The 19,616-nt window shown below is 38.5% G+C and overlaps 1 protein-coding gene across 1 annotated transcript; it reads right to left on the bottom strand.

Moving 5' to 3' along the window:
- Positions 1-16,390: 16,390 nt before the first annotated feature.
- Positions 16,391-19,616, bottom strand: SPMIP10 (sperm microtubule inner protein 10; the record flags this gene model as incomplete). The annotated part of the gene is made up of 3 exons (XM_079144708.1): positions 16,391-16,600; positions 18,695-18,800; positions 19,531-19,616. 3 exons carry the CDS (start codon positions 19,614-19,616, stop codon positions 16,391-16,393), a joined length of 402 nt encoding a protein of 133 aa, XP_079000834.1.

The following is a 19,616-nucleotide window of genomic DNA, read 5'->3' as shown; positions in this document are numbered from 1 at the left end:
TCCAGACTGTAAAAGCTAGAAGGGCCTGGAACAACATTTTTCAAGCCCTGAAAGAAAATGGATGCCAACCAAGAATCTTAAACCCAGCAAAACTTACCTTCAAATTTGACGATGAAATAAAATCCTTCCATGATAAACAAAAGCTAAAAGAATTTACAAAAAGAAAGCCAGCATTACAGAACATTCTCAGCAAAATATTCTATGAGGAAGAGATGAAAAACAAAGAAGCAAATCAGCAAAGGGAGGAATTATCCTAAGGAATTGTCAAATAAAGGAGGAACCAAGTTGTGTCAAACAAATAAATAAATAAAATTTTAAAATGAACCAAACGACCGGGAAACCAAATCATATCTCTATAATAACCCTGAATGTTAATGGCCTGAATTCATCAATCAAAAGACATAGACTGGCAGATTGGATTAAAAAGAAAGATCCAACAATATGTGCCTGCAAGAGACCTCACCTCATAGAAAAAGATACCCATAGACTAAAGGTGAAAGGATGGGGAAAAACATACCATGCACATGGACTCAGCAAAAAAAGCTGGAGTATCCATCCTCATTTCCGATAATGTGGACTTCAAGCCAAGTTAGTCAGAAGGGATAAAGAAGGTCATTTCATACTGCTTAAGGGAAGCATAAATCAGCAAGATATAACAATCATAAACATCTATGCCCCAAACAGTGGCTCATCCATGTATGTCAAACAAATTCTTCTCAATTTCAGAAACCAAATAGACCATAACACAGTAATACTAGGTGATTTTAACACGCCTCTCTCACCACTGGACAGATCTTCCAGACAAAAATTGAACAAAGAAACCATAGATCTCAATAACACAATCAATAATTTAGACTTAACGGACATTTATAGAATATACCATCCAACCAAGAGCGAATACACTTTCTTCTCAGCAGCACATGGATCCTTCTCTAAAATAGACCATATATTATGCCACAAAGCTAATGTTAGCAAATACAAGAAGATAGAGACACTAGCATGTATTCTATCAGATCATAATGGATTGAAGTTAGAAATAAATGAAAGAGTAAAACACAGAAACTATTCCAACATCTGGAGATTAAACAATATGCTATTATATGATGAATGGATAACAGAAGATATTAGGAAGGAAATTAAAAAATTCTTAGAGGTAAATGAGAACAAAGAAACATCATATCAAAATCTCTGGGACACTATGAAAGCAGTACTTAGAGGGAAATTTATTTCCTGGAGCGCATTTAATAAAAGAAGTAAAACTCAACAAATAAACGACCTAACACTACAGCTCAAAGCCCTAGAAAAAGAAGAACAGAACAGCACCAAAAGTAGTAGAAGACAGGAAATAGTTAAACTCAGAGCTGAAATCAATGAAATTGAAACAAAAGAAACAATACAAAAAATTGACAAATAAATAGTTGGTTCTTCGAAAAAATAAACAAAATTGATAAACCTTTAGCCACACTAACAAAGAGAAGACGAGAGAAAACCCAAATCACTAAAATTCAGAATGAACAAGGAAATATCACAACAGACAGGATGAAATACAAAACATAATTAGAAGCTATTTTGAAAATCTATACTCCAACAAAATAGAAAATTTTGAAGGCATCACACAGGTTTCTAGAGACATATGAATTGCCTAAACTGAACGAGGAGGACATAAACAATTTAAATAGACCAATTTCAAGTACTGAAATAGAAGAAGTCATCAAAAGCCTACCAACAAAGAAAACTCCGGGACCAGATGGGTTCTCAGCCGAGTTCTACAAAACCTTTAAAGAAGAGCTCATTCCAATACTTCTCAAAGTATTCCATAAAATAGAAGAGGAGGGAACCCTCCCAAACTCATTCTATGAAGCCAATATCACCCTGATACCTAAACCAGACAGAGACTCATCAAGGAAAGAAAATTTCAGACCAATATCCTTAATGAACATCGATGCAAAAATTCTCAACAAAATTTTAGCAAATCGCATACAAAAACATATTAAAAAGATAGTGCACCATGATCAAGTTGGTTTCATCCCAGGGATGCAAGGTTGGTTCAACATCAGGAAATCATAAATGTAATTCACCATATCAATAGACTTAAAGTCAAGAATCACATGATTATTTCAATAGATGCAGAAAAAGCATTTGATAAAATACAGCACCCCTTCATGCTCAAAACACTAGAAAAAATAGGGATAGTGGGAACATTCCTTAACATTGTAAAGGCCATTTATGCTAAGCCCATGGCTAATATCATTCTAAATGGTGAAAAAACTGAAAGCATTCCCCCTAAAAACTGGAACAAGGCAGGGATGCCCTCTTTCACCACTTCTATTCAACATCGTTCTTGAGACTCTGGCCAGAGCAATTAGACAAACCAAAGAGATTAAAGGGATACGAATTGGGAAAGAAGAACTCAAACTATCCCTGTTCGCTGATGACATGATTATATATTTAGAGGAACCTGGAAATTCCACCAGAAAACTCTTAGAACTCATAAGTGAATTCAGTAAAGTAGCAGGTTACAAGATCAATGCCCATAAATCCAACGCATTTTTATACATAAGTGATGAATCTTCAGAAAGAGAAATTAGGAAAACTACCCCATTCACAATAGCTTCGAAAAAAATAAAATACTTGGGAATCAATCTCACAAAAGAGGTGAAAGACCTCTACAATGAGAACTATACAACACTAAAGAAAGAAATTAAAGAATACCTTAGAAGATGGAAAGATCTTCCATGTTCTTGGATAGGAAGAATTAATATTGTCAAAATGGCCATACTACCTAAAGTGCTATACAAATTCAATGCAATTCCAATTAAAATCCCAATGATGCACCTTACAGAAATAGAGCAAGCAATTATGAAATTCATCTGGAAGAATAAGAAACCCAGAATAGCTAAAGCAATCCTTAGCAGGAAGAGTGAAACAGGGGATATTGCAATACCAGATCTTCAACTCTACTACAAAGCAATAGTAACAAAAACGGCATGGTATTGGTACCAAAATAGAAAGGTAGATCAATGGTATAGAATAGAGGACACGGACACAAACCCAAATAAATACAATTTTCTCATACTAGACAAAGGTGCCAAAAATATGCAATGGAGAAAAGATAGCCTCTTCAACAAATGGTGCTGGGAGAATTGGAAATCCATATGCAACAGAATGAAACTAAACCCATATCTCTCACATTGCACGAAACTAAACTGAAAATGGATTAAGGACCTCGGAATCAGACCAGAGACCCTGCAGATTATAGAAGAAAAAGTAGGTCCAAATCTTCACCTTGTTGGTCTAGGACCAGACTTCCTTAACAGGACTCCCATAGCACAAGAAATAAAAGCTAGAATCAACCACTGGGATAGATTCAAACTAAAAAGCTTTCTCTCAGCAAAGGAAACTATCAGCAATGCGAAGAAAGCGCCTACAGAATGGGAGAATATCTTTGCCAATCATACTTCAGATAGAGCACTAATCTCCAGAATCTATAAAGAACTCAAAAAACTCTACTCCAAGAATTCAAATAATCCAGTCGACAAATGGGCTAAGGAAATGAATAGACACTTCACAGAAGAAGATCTACAAGCAATCAACAAACATATGGAAAAATGTTCAACATCTCTAGTAATAAGAGAAATGCAAATCAAAACCACCCTAAGATTCCATCTCACCCCAATTAGAATGGCGATTATCAAGAATACGAGCAACAACAGGTGTTGGCGAGGATGTGGGAGAAAGGTACACTCATACATTGCTGGTGGGGCTGCAAATTAGTGCAGCCACTCTGGAAAGCAGTGTGGAGATTCCTTAGAAAACTTGGAATGGACCCGCCATTTGACCCAGCTATCCCACTCCTTGGCCTATACCCAAAGGACTTAAAATCAGCATACTACAGAGATACAGCCACATCAATGTTCATAGCTGCTCAATTCACAATAGCCAGACTGTGGAACCAACCTAGATGCCCTTCAATTGATGAATGGATAAAGAAACTGTGGTATATATATACAATGGAATATTACTCAGCCATAACGAATGATATAATTATGGCATTTGCAGGCAAATGGATGAAATTGGAGAATATCATGCTAAGTGAGATAAGCCAATCTCAAAAGGCCAAAGGACGAATGATATCGCTAATAAGTGGAGGATGACACATAATGGGGGGGAGGGAAGGGTTAGTGTTAGGGTTAGAGTTAGGGTTAGGGAGGGGGGCAAGTATGGAGGAAGGAAGTACTGTATAGAGGGTAAAGAGGGGTGGGAGGGGTGGGGGGAAGGGAAAAAATAACAGAATGAATCAAACAACATTACTGTATGTAAATTTATGATTACACAAATGGTATGCCTTTACGCCTTGTACAAACAGAGAAACAACATGTATCCCATTTGTTTACAATAAAAAAAAAAAAGAAAAAAAAAAGACACAGGATATTCCTTTTCTATAGGTTGTTATAGGACTCTAAGGGAAATTAGCTGCAAATCTATTATATATCAGTAGTACAATTAACATAAAAGTTCACAATTTGGAATTTAGTGGCTAATGAAATGAAGAAAATAGGAAAGCTAACATTTCCAAGCCCCAGCAAAATAAAATGTTATAACAGGTCACATAAAGCCCATTATACAGCTGCATGGGCAGGATGGGCAGTATGAGGCTGGATATTCAGATTCAGGTGTGGTGCAAAGCTCCATGGGCTCCAGGCTTAAGCTCCTGGGCTCCTCTTTTGTTTTTCACTTCAGTCACTCCGTGAACATCTGCTGTAGAATTGTTCTGTGCAAAGCACTGTGGTGAAAGCAAGGGGAAATACCAGGAGGATTAGGGGATGGCCTCAGGAAGAGCAGTATGGGCAGAGTAGTGAGTAAAGTGCCATCGGAGCCCTGAGAAAGCGGGGATTGTCGGGAAGGGATTGTGGCCCAGTGGTAGAGCACTTGCCTAGCGTGAATGAGGCACTGGGATCGATCCTCAGCACCATGTAATAAACAAAATAAAGGCACTGTGTCCATCTACAACTAAAGAAAAAAAGAAAGCGGGGATTGTTTCACAAGAGATACAGAGGGATGGCTTAGTGGACAAAATACAGTTGAACTGGCTTTGAATGACTAGAAGGCCAAAATATGAGGCAGGATGGGAAAATGAGAAGGTCGAAAGGAAAGTGTTTGCAAGGAAAGGAGTTCATGCTCCTTGTGTGCTTGTGTGGGGTGGGGAGGAGACATATGAGGGCCCTGTGGAAAAAGACTACCATTTGCACATCCTTTCTTATCCATCGGTCAAACACTATACAAATGAAGATTGGTTAGGGTCAGGGTTAGATGTTGATGGTCCTAATAGAACATTTTGCGGTGAGTATTTGAACTATTATTTTTTTGTACTAAGATACATAAATAGGGCTGGGGAGGTAGCTCAGTCGGTAGAGCGCTTGCCTTGTAAGCACAAGGCCCTGGGTTTGATTCCCCAGCAAGGCAAAAAAAGAAAAAAAAAAAAAAGATACATATATTAAACATAGTATTTATCTTTTTAACCATTTTTAGGCATATAGTCAGTGTCATTAAGTATACCATCCACATTACTATACAACCATCTTTATGCATTCACTTTAACTCTACATGAGTGGTTTTATTTATTTATTATGTTTTGTTTTATTTTATTTTATTTTATTTTATTTTATTTTATTTTATTTTATTTTATTGGTACTGGGGATTGAAGCCAGGGGTGTTTAACCACTGAGCCACATCTCCAGTCCTTTTAATATTTTATTTTGAGACAGGGTCTCACTGAGTTGCTTTAGGGCCTCAATAAGTTGCTGAGGCTGACTTTGAATTCTCAAGCCTCCTGTCTCAGCCTCCTGAGCCACTGGGATAACAGGTTTACACCACCTCACCTGGCTCCATGAATGGTTTTGAGCAGAAGGATGAAGGGCTACAATGAACTTTATTAAGATCTCTTTAGTAACAGGTTGCGGAACTGAAGGACTGAGCTGACACATTACTTAAGGGAAAAGAGAAAGAAGACAGGGAACAAAGCAGGAGGTTATCCTAAGAAATGTGATGCAAGGAGGAGAGTAGGGATGGGGAGAGCAGGTAGCTATAGAAAGCTCCACCATCCACCTACAAGGACCAGAGGCCACTAAGTGGCTTTGAGTGGGGTGGAGGGAATATGGAATCCAGAGCTATTTCTAAGACCCAGAAAACTGAGAACATGAGGATATCATGAGTTGATGGCGATTATCAATACTAAAGAACTTTCAGAAATACAAGTCTAGAGAGAAGAGGAAGTGTGAAAAGAAGAGTGGGAAGATGAGGTGCATCTGATGAACTGGAGGCTCTGGGGAGACAGTTATGTCAGACAAGCGATTTATAGTCAGAAATTCCAGCCCAGATTGAAAAAGAGATCAGACCTGTAAGTTTGTGGTTTTCTTTTAGAGGTGGCATTTGAAAGCACCATTGTAGATTACAGACATTCCCTTTTCCTATCTTTTGGCACTTTCTATTTTTTCCACGTTTTTATTGGTGCATTATAGATATAATGTTGGGATTTGTTCTTACATATTCATACGTGCACACAATGTAACAATATAATTTGACCAATATCGCTATTGGCCAAATTTCTATTTCTTGCATTCACTATATTCTTCCTTATGGAAAAAGTTACTTTTTAATTAAATTAGGAACTCAATCCATATGCCTGTCCACAGGCCTAATAACGAGAGTAAGTACACTGGTTTAATACTGCCATATATCATGCTAAGTACTTTATATCTGTAATCTACATACTATTTACCACAACCCTAGGAATTATCATTTTTTTTTTACCTCCATTTTCCAGATGAGAAATTGAGAGAGAGGCATGTGATGTTTGGAGCTTGCTTGAGGTTGCACAGTATGTAACAGAGTCAAAATTCAAACCTAGGTCAGTTTAACTCTGAAGTCCATGTTTTTGTGAAGTTGAAGTACTGTACTGGTGGTTCTTAATTTGTTCTTGGATAAATTATGTTTTCCTGTCTAAATTTATTCTCCCGTCTTTTCTCTTTTTCTACCTTCAATCTTTTACATATTGGTTAAAATTCCTCTTACTCAACATAGAGCTATGTACTAAGGAGAGCAGTCCAAAGGATGTAAGTTCCCATTTATTGATGAAATACTCGACCTGAAAACTTGTTAGTTACAGAGGCACTGATGAATTTTTATCTCTAACTTGTATAATATTATAATATCTCCAAAGAAACAGATTTCTCTTATTAAAAAGAGCCCAAAAAAACCACATTTATTTAAAAAAAGAAAAAAATCTTAAGCAATGCAACAGAGACCTCTTCTGGTCAAGAAGAGAAATTATTAGGCAAGTAACGAACTTGGAAAAGTTAAGAGAGTGGAACAGGTCTCACTGGAGTTGGCCTTTCTGTTGGATTTGGAATTGAGAGAGAAGGATAGAGGGAGGAGCGTGCTTCATACATGAGGAGCAGCTTCTGTGGGAGGGACAGGCATCCCTTCTTTCCTTTGATAAAATGCCTGTTTGTTGTAGGTGATTTATACAGGTACAGGGATGTAAATATGAATCATCCATAATTCCACCACCCAGAAATAATGCTAGAAACATCTTGGTGTGCTGACTTTCAGCATTGTCTTCTGGTTGTATCCATTATTGTTATGCACAAAACTGTGTTCTAACCAATGTCTTTTTTTTTGGTATTGGGAGTTGAACCCAGGTATACTTTACCCCTGAGTCACATTCCCAACCCTTTTTTATTTTTCATTTTGAGACAGGGTCTCACTAAGTTGCTTAGGCCCTCAGTAAGTTGCTGAGGCCATCCTGGAACTTGCAATCCTCTTGACTCAGCCTCCTGAGTAGCTGGGATTATAGGTGTGCACCACGACACTAGGTCACTGCATTATACTAATCCCAGTTTGCCAGGGCCCCATGCACATAGTGCCATTTAGATTCCAGCCTCTGCTCACCTTCTCTACTAGTTGCCCCAAGTGAAACTACCTGTGCAGCTGCTCCAGGTGACCCCTCAGCCTGCCTGGAAGCAAATTTCCAGTATTTACCAATATTCCCAGTATATGAAAACTATATCCATCAGCATTTTTTACTTTGGGAATCCTGAGAACTCACAATCACTGAGACCAACCCATTTAGCCTAAAATGTAGGATACTATTCCGTTCTCTTGGGAGGATTTAAAACCTCAACCTAGCTCACAGACTGGGTACAGTGGCATCTGCCTGTAATCTTAGTAACTTAGGAGCTAAGTCAGGATGATTGTAAGTTCAAGGCCAAACTTGGCCATTTAGAGATGCCCTGTTTCAAACAAACAAAACTAACTGATGATGAAGAAGGGGAACCCTGAAGGGAGTAGACCAATGGTACAAATTCATTAGTGCTTATATTCAGGAGAGTGAAATTAAGCAAAGAGCAATCCGAAAGAGAATCACTCACTAGGAAATAACTTGAGCATCATAGAAAGTGGGAAAATTGAGAATGAAATATTGATATTATAGGATAATAAAGCTGCCTCTGAGAGGACCTTACAGAAAGGTGAATGGGTTGTCTGTTTTTTGTTGTTATAACAATATACCTGAAGCTAGGTGGCTCTATAAAGAAAAGAATTTGGATGGGGGAGGTGGCTCAGTGATAGAACACTTGCCTAACATATGTGAAGCAAGTTTATTTAATTCAGAGGTTTGAAGGCTGAAAGTCCAAGATCAGGCAACCCCATTGATTCAGCCTCTGGCAAGGGTCTAACGGCAAATGGCATCATGGTAGGAGCATGTGTGGGGTTGAGATCACATCAAATGATGAGAAACTAAAGAGCATCTCAGGGGTCAGACTCAGACTTTATAATAAGTTGCTCTTAAAAGTTGATCTCTGGGTCAAATGAGAACTACCTTAATGTCTTCTGAGGGCATGTCCCCAATGATCTAAAGACTTTTCATTAGGCTCCAGAGCTTAACATTGCCAAATTGGGGACCATTGCCTATCACATGAACCCTTGAGGGACAATTGTATCTGAACCATAGAAGGTTCTCATGTGGCGGGAACCAAGCACCATACAATGTCTAATGCAACTCTTCAGTACTCATTTCTCATTTATTTCCAGAAATGAACAAAGATTCAAATCAGATCAGCTCTTGGAGCTCAAGTTATACCTTTTTAGAAGTCTTGGGCTTTTTTTTTTTTTTTTTTGGTAATTGCTGCATTATAATTATATAATATTGGAAATCATTGTTATATTTTTATACATGATCACAATATAAACAGCATAATTTGGTTAATTTCATTTCCCAGCATAAAGCTTAGGCTCTTTTTTAAGATGTCGTATAACATTCCCATTCCTTATTCCTGAGAAGTTGGACCTCAATCGTCATGTTGGATTTTAAACTCTAGTTGAATGGTATACACGTAAAAACTATCTCAAAATTTAAGTTGAAGGTCTTGCTAGAAATTATCTCATTACCAGTCAAATTTGCTTGTTTTCAAAGGAAGATAAAATAGTGGAGCGATTCTTAGCAGGAGCAGAGTCCTGGGAATGTTTACTCTCAGAAAAAATGGGTTAATTGGCTCAGGTCTATTTTAGAGGGAAGGTAGTATTAAGAGATTATAAGAAGTAAAAATCTTCTACTTATCCTAAATAGCTTTTAGGAACTCAGGATGACCAGCTTTTCATTTCTTAAATTAGATGTGTAAAATAACTATTCTATTGGGAACTCCAGTTATTTCTCAATCCTTGGACTGAATCAGTGGATAGAGTTACATAATTATGTAAATCATATTTCACTGTTTTTCTTTCTCATGTACCCTTATTCAGGTTCTAGTACATGTCAGAGGAGGAGACAAAATTTTTATGGTGTTTTTCCTAATTCTTCTGACTGAGCTTTGTGTTCTCTAGAGAGGCTGACTCTAAAGGACAATAAGATTCTTTAGAACTGCTTTTAAAAGCATAAGCCTGGAACTTCAGGTGCTGGGTATTATGGTTTGGATTTTAAAATGGCCCCCAAAGAGCTCATGTGTCAGGCAATGCAGCAATGTTCAGAGGTAAATCGACTGGGTTTTGACAGCTTGTGCTAGTTTTTCATCACTGTCTTCAAAACACCTGACAAGAATAGCTTAGAGTAGGAAAAGTTTATTTTGACTCATGGTTTCGGAGTTTTGGTCCATGGTCAGCTGAAACCATTGCTCTGGGCCCAAGATGTGGAGGAGGGCTGCTCATCTCAGGGCAGCCAGGAAGCAGTAAGAGAAAGGGAAAGGAGTTCATCAGGGAAGACGCACCCTTCCAGGGCATGCCCCCAGTGACCCATCTCCTGCAGCCGCACGCACCTGCCTACAGTTGCCACCCAGTTAGTCCTTTCAAACAAAGATTAACTGCTTAGGTTGTAGTTCTCATAATCCAATCATTTAACCTTTGAACATTCCTACATTAACACAGAAACTTTTAATACCTACTATCTAAATCATAACAACTTGAATCTCATCAGTGGATGAATCCATTTGATTAATCCATTTGATGGATTAATAATTCGAATGGGTTACTAGATGGTGACTGTAGGCCGGTGGGGTTTGGCTGATGGAAGTAGGCCACTCGGGCGGGGTTGGGGAAGATGCATTTGGGTACTATATCTGGTCCCTGGCTCCTCTCATGAGTGTCCTCCCCTCCCCAATCTCTCTCTCCTGGCAGCTTTCCTCTACCACACCCTTCTGCCGTGGTGTTCTGCCTCATCTTGGGCCCAGAGCCATGGAGTTGTTTGACCATGGACTGATCCCTGAAACCATGAGTCAAAATATACTTTTCCTCCTCTAAGCTGTCTTTTTTTTTTTTTTTTTTTTTTTTTTTTTTTTTTTTTTTGGTACTGGGTGAAGGGTTATGGAAAATAATATTCCTACAGACAGCTCCCCAAGAAAAACAGAGGAACAGTGTGGCTCTGGAGGAGGGAGAGGAAATTGGCCAAACATTAAACCTCTTCCAGTGCACCCTTTCCTAATAACAATGGGCCCTAAAGGAAAGGGGCAAAAACTAAATGCTGGGCCCTAAACTTTGACCTTCCCCCATGGCAAATTAGTCCTATATGGAGGCACAGTAGAATTTGAGTATTCATCCCTCGGGATCTAGACTCCTCTTTCCCCAGATAACAATGGGTTTCAACCTTTTTATAACTACCTTCCCTAAGTTAAAGTTGTAACCTGTACAACTAACCCCTGACTGTCCAAACTGCACCTCCACAGTCTCCACTGAGACTATAAAACCCAGACTCCTTCTGTAACTCAGGGGCCATCTCCATACCCAGAAAATGGGCCTGATTAACGGATCTCGCTGCAGAATAAAGGAAAGCTTGCCGATCTGAGGTTTGCTTCCCGTCTCCTGTCTCCGTCATTTGTGGGCCATGAGCTTACACTGGGGATTGAACCCAGGGGCACTTAATCACTGAGCCATGTCCCACCCTTTTTAAAAAATTTACTTATTTAGAGACAAAGCCTTGCTAAGTTGCTGAGGCTGGCTTTGAACTTGCAATACCTCCTGCCTCAGTCTCCTGAGCTGCTAGGATTACAGGCGTGTGCCACTGTGCCTGACTCTAAGTCGTTCCTGTCAAGCTTTTTTGGTACAGCAACACAAAGTTGACTAAAACACAGCATGATAATGTGAAACTACTCCCCAGCACAACTAGTGACAATTTAAAAGGGAAACTATGTAAAATCTCTATGAACAGTCTTGGGGGAAACATGTTTTTTTTTTTTTTTTTTTTTTTTTTAATATTTACAAAAGTTCAGAAGAACCTGAAATGTGTGAATCAGGATACACTCTTTTCTTCTTTCCTCCCAGCTTGAGATGGAGTTTCATTTCAAATGCATGTGGCCAAGAATATAGGGTACCCTCTTCCCCAGTCCTTAATTCTAAATTCCAACCAACTGTGGATAAATGGAGGCTCCCTTCTTTTACTCACATCCAACCCATGGAATGGACGCTCTACCTTGGGCATAGTGCCACTGAAGGTACTGTGACCCCGACTTCCCTTGCCAAGGGTGGTGGCTCCATGCTGGGAGAGGTACACTGAGGTCAGAATATTATCCTCACATCCACTGAGTGCTCAGTTCCAAGTGGGGGATGTCTCTTGGAAAGAAGTGTGCCATTGTGCTCACTCCAAGCTTCAAACCTAGGGCTTAAAGATTTTTTCTGAGAGAAGTAGGTCATAAAACAGATACTTCCTAGTTTTTTCCCATAAGAACTAACTCTTCTGCAATGGTGTTTGAGGGGAAATCTAAGCTTGAGGATACTCTCAAAAAACAAGGAACTAAGGACTGGGGAGGTACAGCACTTGGCTAGCATGAACAAGTCCCTGGGTTCACTTCCCAGTACCCCAAACAAACAAACAAAAAACAAGGGACTATTTAGAGGCCGAGGTGGGAGGATGATTTGACCTCATGAGTTGGAGATCACCCTGGGCAACACAGTGAGATACCCATCTCTCAAAAAAACAAAACCAACAAAAGCAAAGACTAGTAAGGGAGGTTGTGGTGGAAGACAATTGGGAGACTGGTAGAATCATCAGAGATATAAGCTAAACCATAAGCTGTCTAGTTTACCTGAAAGAACCAGGGAAAGAGGCAGCTAGAAGGAGCCCTCCAGAGGTCAGAAAAGACCTCACTGACTTTGGGAACTGTCTTTTCAAGAATTCAGTTCTGATGCCAGTGGTTTCTGGAGCAATTTTATTTCCTAGAGCAAAGTTGAAAACAATAGAGCAGTCAGCCTGCAATTAGTAGAGTCTAATAGCTGGGTGTGGTCAGGGAACAAGACAGCAAAGAGAATCCTGCCAAAGCATACCTCAGGGAGTGAATGTGGGCATACCCAAGGCTGAGGCCCTGAGGATCAGCCTGGGAGGCTGCACACTGGGTGTGGGAGTGGGGATGGGAATGGGGCGCAGACAGATTAGGTTTAACTAAAACAATCCAGTCTGTCACTAAATAAATCAACAAGCAAATAACAATAAAATACCCAAGAGTAGGGTAGAAGTAGAAGGAACCAGTAGCTAGAGTTGCTACAATATATTTTCTAAAATATCCAGTTGCCAACAAAAAATTATGAGATATGCAAAGAATAAGAAAGTAAAATTTCTACATCGAAGAAAAAAACAAAACAAGAAAGCAACACAATCTGCCAGATGTCAGTTTTAACGGACAAAGCCTTCAAAGGAGCACTTACAAATATGTTTAAAAACGAAAGAAAAATATCATTAGAGAAGTAGTTCCAGCTAGGTGTGGTGGCACATGCCTGTAATTCTAGCTACTCAGGAGACTGAGAGAGCCGAGGCAATTTAGACCTTTCTTGTTTGAAAATAAAATAAAAAGGAGTTGGGATATAGCTCAGTGTGTGACTGGGTTCAATCCACAGTGCAGGAGGGAGAGGAAGAAAGAAGCTCCAGGTTGCAGAGCAAAAGGAAGTGCTGAGCAGGTGACCTACCTGGAGAAGGCACGGAAGTTCATGTCCCTTTTTCCATACCTCCCCTGCACATCTTCCATTCGGCTGCTCCTGAGTGATAGATTCTTTTAATAATAAACTGGTAATATAGTAGGTGAAAAAAAGGTAATGTATGATGACAATGTTGCATCAAATAGAGAATATGGATAGAGAGATAGAAATTCTAAAAAATGAAAATTCTGGAATTGAAAAAAATACAATAATTGAAAAATTCACTAGGGGGTTTCAACAGTGTATTTAAGCCAGCAGAAGGAAAAAGCAGTGAATTTGAAGATAAATTTATATTATGTATGCAATATGAAGAACAGAAAGAAAAAAGAAAAATGAACAGAGCTTCAGAGAAATGTGGAACAATCTAAGTTCATCAACATACATGTGAGGAGAGTACCAAAAAGACAGGAGAGAGAGAAAGGAGAAGAAAAAGTTGATCACATCATGGTTGAAACCTTGCCAGATTTATTGAAAAAACAGGAGGCACAATGAACTACAAATAGGATGAACACAACACACAAACAGTTTCATAATAAAACTGGGTGAAGTCAGAAACAAAGAGCGCTGAGAAAACGATATGTTACAAGGGAACACCAGTTAGTATTAACAGCTGACTAGGCAGAAAAATGGCAGCCAGAAGATAGTGAGATAACAGATCCAAAGTGTTCAACAACAAACAAACAAAAAAAAGAAATTCTACATCTACTAGAGCTTCTTTCAAAAATAATGGTGAAATAAAGATTTTCTAGATAAGCAAAGACTGAATTTGTGGCTAGCAGTCATGCCCTAAAAAACAGTAAGGCAGTTCTTCATGCTGAAAGAAATTGACTCCAAAAGGTTATCTGAATCCACACAAGAAGCACTGGTGTCTTAGCCAGTTCGAGCTGCTATAACAAAATATCATACAAGTGGCTCAAACATTCCCTTTTCATAGTTTGGGGACGGGGGTGAGAAGCCCAAGCAGAGGTGCCAGCAGTATATTCCTGGTGAAGTTCCTCTTTCTGGCTTGCAACCACTGCTGTGTCTTTGACATGGTGATATTATCGGTGGAATTGGGATGAGGTTCATGTACCATGGAGTAGATGAATGAACACCATGAACACCACTTAGGTAAGCAAGCCAGCAGGAATTTTATTAAAAAGGAAAGTGAAGGTTGGGGATACAGCTCAGTTGGTAGAGTGCCTGCTTCACAAGCACAAGGCCCTGCGTTCAATCCCCAGCATCCCCAGCACCGCAAAAAAAAAAAAAAAAAAAAAGGAAAGTGAGAGAAACATTCAGAACTCCTGGCCCAGTGCACCTGGGAGGTCTTGCAGCACTCCTCTTTTAAAGGCAGAAGTTAATAGGCTCCTCTTGATTGGCTTTCAATATTTCAATTGTCCTGCATCTGGCGTGGGCCAGATTGTGGATTATGCAGTTGCTTTTAGCAATATGGAGACTTAGGCCCTTTCTGAGCAACAGGAACTATCTTATAACATGTTGGGGCATGGTAAAATGGCTGTCCTTGTGCTTGGCCTCTTGTTGGCCTTTATTGTCCCTTCCCTTCTCTCCACTGCCTAGCCTTTTCTACCTCAGTGACACAGACAGAAGTGGATGTGAGGATTATTTTATTTAGTGTGATATTTTTCAGGTTCCTCCATGCAGTAGCATGTATCAGAAGCGTATTCTTTTTATGGTTGAATAATATTCCATCAGATGTATACACCAATTTTTATGTTGATGACATTTGGACCATTCTACCTTTTTACTATTGTGAATAATGCTAAGAGCATCATTATACAAATATCTGTTTGTGTCCCTGCTTTCAATTTTTTTGAGGATATACCCAAGAGTGAAATTGCTGAGTCATGTGGTAATTTTGTTTCATTTTTTTGAGAAACCACTATATGAACTTCTCTGTATAGGTAAAATGACTGCACCATTTTATATATGATTGCTTTAGTTATTTAATTTTTATTTATTTTTATGGTACTGGGGATTGAACCCTGGGTTGTTCTACTTCTGAGCTACATTTCCAGTCCTTTTTATTTTGAGACAGGGTCTAAGTTGTTCAGGCTGTCCTTGAACTTGTGATCTTCTTGCATAGCCTCTCAAGTAGTTGGTACCACCATGTCTGCTATGGGTTTACTTTTATGTTAAATTATGTGAATCAATTCTTTACTGTAGGAAATTGACACTTCTGTACACTGAACCAATACAGAAAGTACCTCTCTTTGTTTTCCTGTCCTTATTTGATTTGAGATAGGATCTATGTTGCCTAGGCTGGCCTTCAACTTGCAATCTTCCTGCCTCAGCCCACATACCTGGAATCATAGGTATACACCACCCTTTCTGGCTGAAAATAATCTCTCCCAGCTAAGATTATATGATGTATAATAGAGTTATCTGCCAAACACTTCTAATTATCATGGTGATTAATTATCATGGTCCAGAGCCTTAGGAGTGTGTATTGGAGGGGGGTGGGTTGTGAAGAAGGGTGGTGGGGGCAGTCAGCAGAGTAGCAAAAGTAATTCCACATCCTGCAACTCTATTTCAGCTCAGCTCATCTGACACTACATATTAGATTAGAGGGGATGAATAATAGAGGAGAAGATAAAGGTAGAGGAACATGATGAGGTCAGACAGCAGTACTAGACCAGTCTGCTGTTCTTTATCTGCTTCATATTAAACTAGTATGCAGTTCTCCTTCCTATCCCACTGTAATTTATAAATCACATATTGATTTATGATCTTTAAAAAAAATTGAACTTGTAGATGAAATACAAATGTACAATGGCCTTAAACGCTTATCAGAAGAGGGTGGGGAATAAGGGATTGAAACACTTTATCACTTTATTTTTATTTTTTGGTGGTGCTGGGGATCTAACCCAGAGCTTCGTTCAATCAAGGCATGCGCTCTAAAACAGCTGCAATCCCAGTCAGTTTTATCACCTAATTCCTCTGATCAGACTAGTCGCCTCCTGAAGCCATGGGAGATCACAGTGCTTTGGTATTTGGAGAGGGGCGAATGCAAAGGCATGTCTGCAATTTTTACTTCTGGTGGGCCTTTCTTCAAGACAACTTTGCGATCTTCCCCATGGCAAAGCCTTTCACTGTGATCCAAAAAGAGAGAGTCTTCTAGTGGTCCTGTATAGATCCCACATGCTTCTGCTTGCTAAGGGGGAAAACAAAACAAAACAAAACAAAACAAACCTCTGCTTAATATCACATCAAACATCATTTTCTTGTTATGTTAAGATGGAAGTTTCCTGATAGTTTTTCTAACTATCTGATGGACAGAGGAATATCTTCACTAAAAGCAGAGCTCTGTGACTTGGTATTACCTCACTACCAGGAAAAGCCAGCAGGACTGAAGATTATAAAAGTGATAGGTAAACCTGGAGTCAGATCATCGAGCTTCAGATTCACCACTTATGTGACCTTGTACAAGTCACTTGCCACTTGCCCTAGACTTCGTTTTCTCAAGTATAATAAGGAAATATCAAAGGATTCTTTGAGCACTGAACAAAACACATATGAATGAGGGCTGAGCAGCTCAGCAGTAGAGCAATTGCCTCATCTGCTTGAAACCCTAGGTTCAACCCCCAGCAAGAAAACAAGAAAAAAGAAAAAAAAAAAAAAAAAAAAAAAAAAAAAAGGAAAAATTAAAACAACTTATGTGAATGAAAATGCTTTTTGTTCGTTGCAAGGTATTAAACTGACAAAGTTTGATGCTGTAGTTATAACTGTTGCTGAAGTATATATCGACTTTTGATGCCTCAATATTGCAGAATAGCATTCTGGCCTGGCTTTGGGGTGCAGCCCTCTTTCTGGTACACTGTGTTATCACTTCTATGTTGTTAGGTGTGTGTGTGTTTGTGAGTCTATATGTGTGTTATCCTCTAAGGAAAAATGGTGAGGGTAAATAGAAAAAGAAAACAATAAACTAGAATGTATTAGAATTTACTCAGTGTGAACGAATTCACTTCATTTAATTCTTTATTTAAATTTCATGGTAATTCTATAAGGTATAATGTACCAGTCCCCAGTCGCTAATAATATTTTAAAAATTGTTGGGAGTACTTTAAATTGCAAAAGTAAAATAGTTCTGAAAAATTAATGGAACTATAGCTCTAAAGACTAAGATCAAACTAGGGGTATAGCTCAGTGATAGAGCATGTCACATCCTTAGCAGACACAAGGCCCTGGGTTTAATTCCTAGCACCAAAGAACAAAACAAGGGAAAAATGCTTTTGATGCATCAAAACAAAGTTTTTCTTAATGATTTCATTACATAAAGTTTACACCTTGTAGTTCTGTTAAATGAAAAGATCATACTGTCACCAGGCTAAAGTTATATAGGACATTGAAAATTACTTAACAAGTCACTAATCACATTAAATATAGCCAAATATTAAGACTGTAGCAAGTCTTAATTATAAACATATATAAATTTGGTCTGTTAGTCTAATACTTGAGTCTTGGTTTCCTCAGGTTTTGTTTTTAAACTATCAGATAGAAATACATATAAAATCATCACCCCAGGGCAAATGCAGCCCCATTTATAAAATTGGTCATGTGCATTTTATAAGAAAACAATTGAACCATATCTTATATTTAACATCAATATTTTTAGCTTATAAAATCTCTGTCTTGGCAAATGTATTCTTACTCAACATTAACCATTTAGCCAAGGAGAATTTGTAAATTATGTATATATTTTCTTCTTTGCATTCTTATTTGAAATTTCCTCTCAGTCTGATTATTATATTCCATTCTCCTTAAAAAAAAGAAAACCTTACAATTTCATAAGTAAATATGCTCAATCCAAATTTAGAAAAGGTTTTAGAAGTACTGATTAGGAACACTGAGTGGGCAATATGTAAGTCTAGCCCAGCTCTTCCCATTACTCTCAACTTGAACATTCAGCACAACTTAAAATATATGTGCTATATACATGTATGATGTAGTTTTAATACTAATGGCACCTGCTTCTGATGGGCTTAACACTGCCAGTTAGTATCATGTGGAGGTTCTGAGATTCCTTGGTAGATCTAATTTGTTTGTATTTGTATGATTGTATTGCATAAACTTTTACTTTCAAGTTTATGCAAAAGTACATCGAAATCATTTTTAAAAATAATTTGATTCATTGTAAACAAATGCGGTATGATTTGTTTCAAAATCATTTTTGTATAGTCACGTATGTCTTAAAGATTATATTCAACGGTTACCGGCTTGTAAATTATGAATACTTGTGAGAAAATACCTTCAGATTCACTTTTCTGAATTCCATATTTTCTTTCCAAGGCATGACATAACGTGCTGGGATCATCCCTTGCTTTAATGAAAACCGTGGCAAATGAGTATCATACCTGAAGATTAGGAAAGCAAGAAAAAGGTAGAAAAAGGTGTATTTTGTGACTGTTGTTTCAGCATTATTCTAAGAAATTGAGGTAATTGTGTGTCCATGAAGTTTGGACCCCTGAAGCTGCAAGACAGAGAGCTCAGCTCTTCAGGCTTACCTAATAGGCCATTCTTTAAATCCCCGTTATCACCAAGATAAGTTAAGGTTGGGTATTTGTACCTCCAACTGAATGCAGTCCTTTATAGTCTGCCCACAATGTCCATGTAACTGGGTAGTTTTTTGTTTGTTTGTTTGTTTTTTTCCCCTTTTTTCTTTTGGTGCAATGCTGGGGCTGGAACCCAGGACTTTGCACATGCTAAGTAAATGCTCTATCACTAAGCTACATCCCCAGCCCCCACATAACCTGATTTTAAGGGAGCAGGCAGTATACCATGATTTGCCTCAGGCTTACTCATTGTCTAAAGAAAATCTTTGGCCAGTGACAAAAACAACCCCCTCCCACCAAAAAACAAACAAACAAACAAACAAAACGGAAACTAACTTGGCTTCTAAATTTATATGTGCTTTACACTCAGATCAGACTTTCACTGCCATATATGATGTTTCCCTCTGGAACATAAAGCTATCTGTATAAATGTGAAGAAGAAACAAAATTATTGTCATTTATATAGCTCCCACACTGTAGAACAAATCGGTAGTCAAACTGGCACCCCCACCCGGGCCCCTTAAGTCCTCACTTATTAGCAGGATCATATGAATTCTCATCAGAGCAGACATCGGCTAGTTTAGGTAAGGTTGGATCAGTGTCTTTTCCTGAAGCCAT

Source organism: Sciurus vulgaris, assembly GCF_902686455.1.
Source record: "Sciurus vulgaris genome assembly, chromosome: 6".
NCBI classification, from domain to species: Eukaryota; Metazoa; Chordata; class Mammalia; order Rodentia; family Sciuridae; genus Sciurus; species Sciurus vulgaris.
This window is presented reverse-complemented; position numbering and strand designations above follow the sequence as displayed.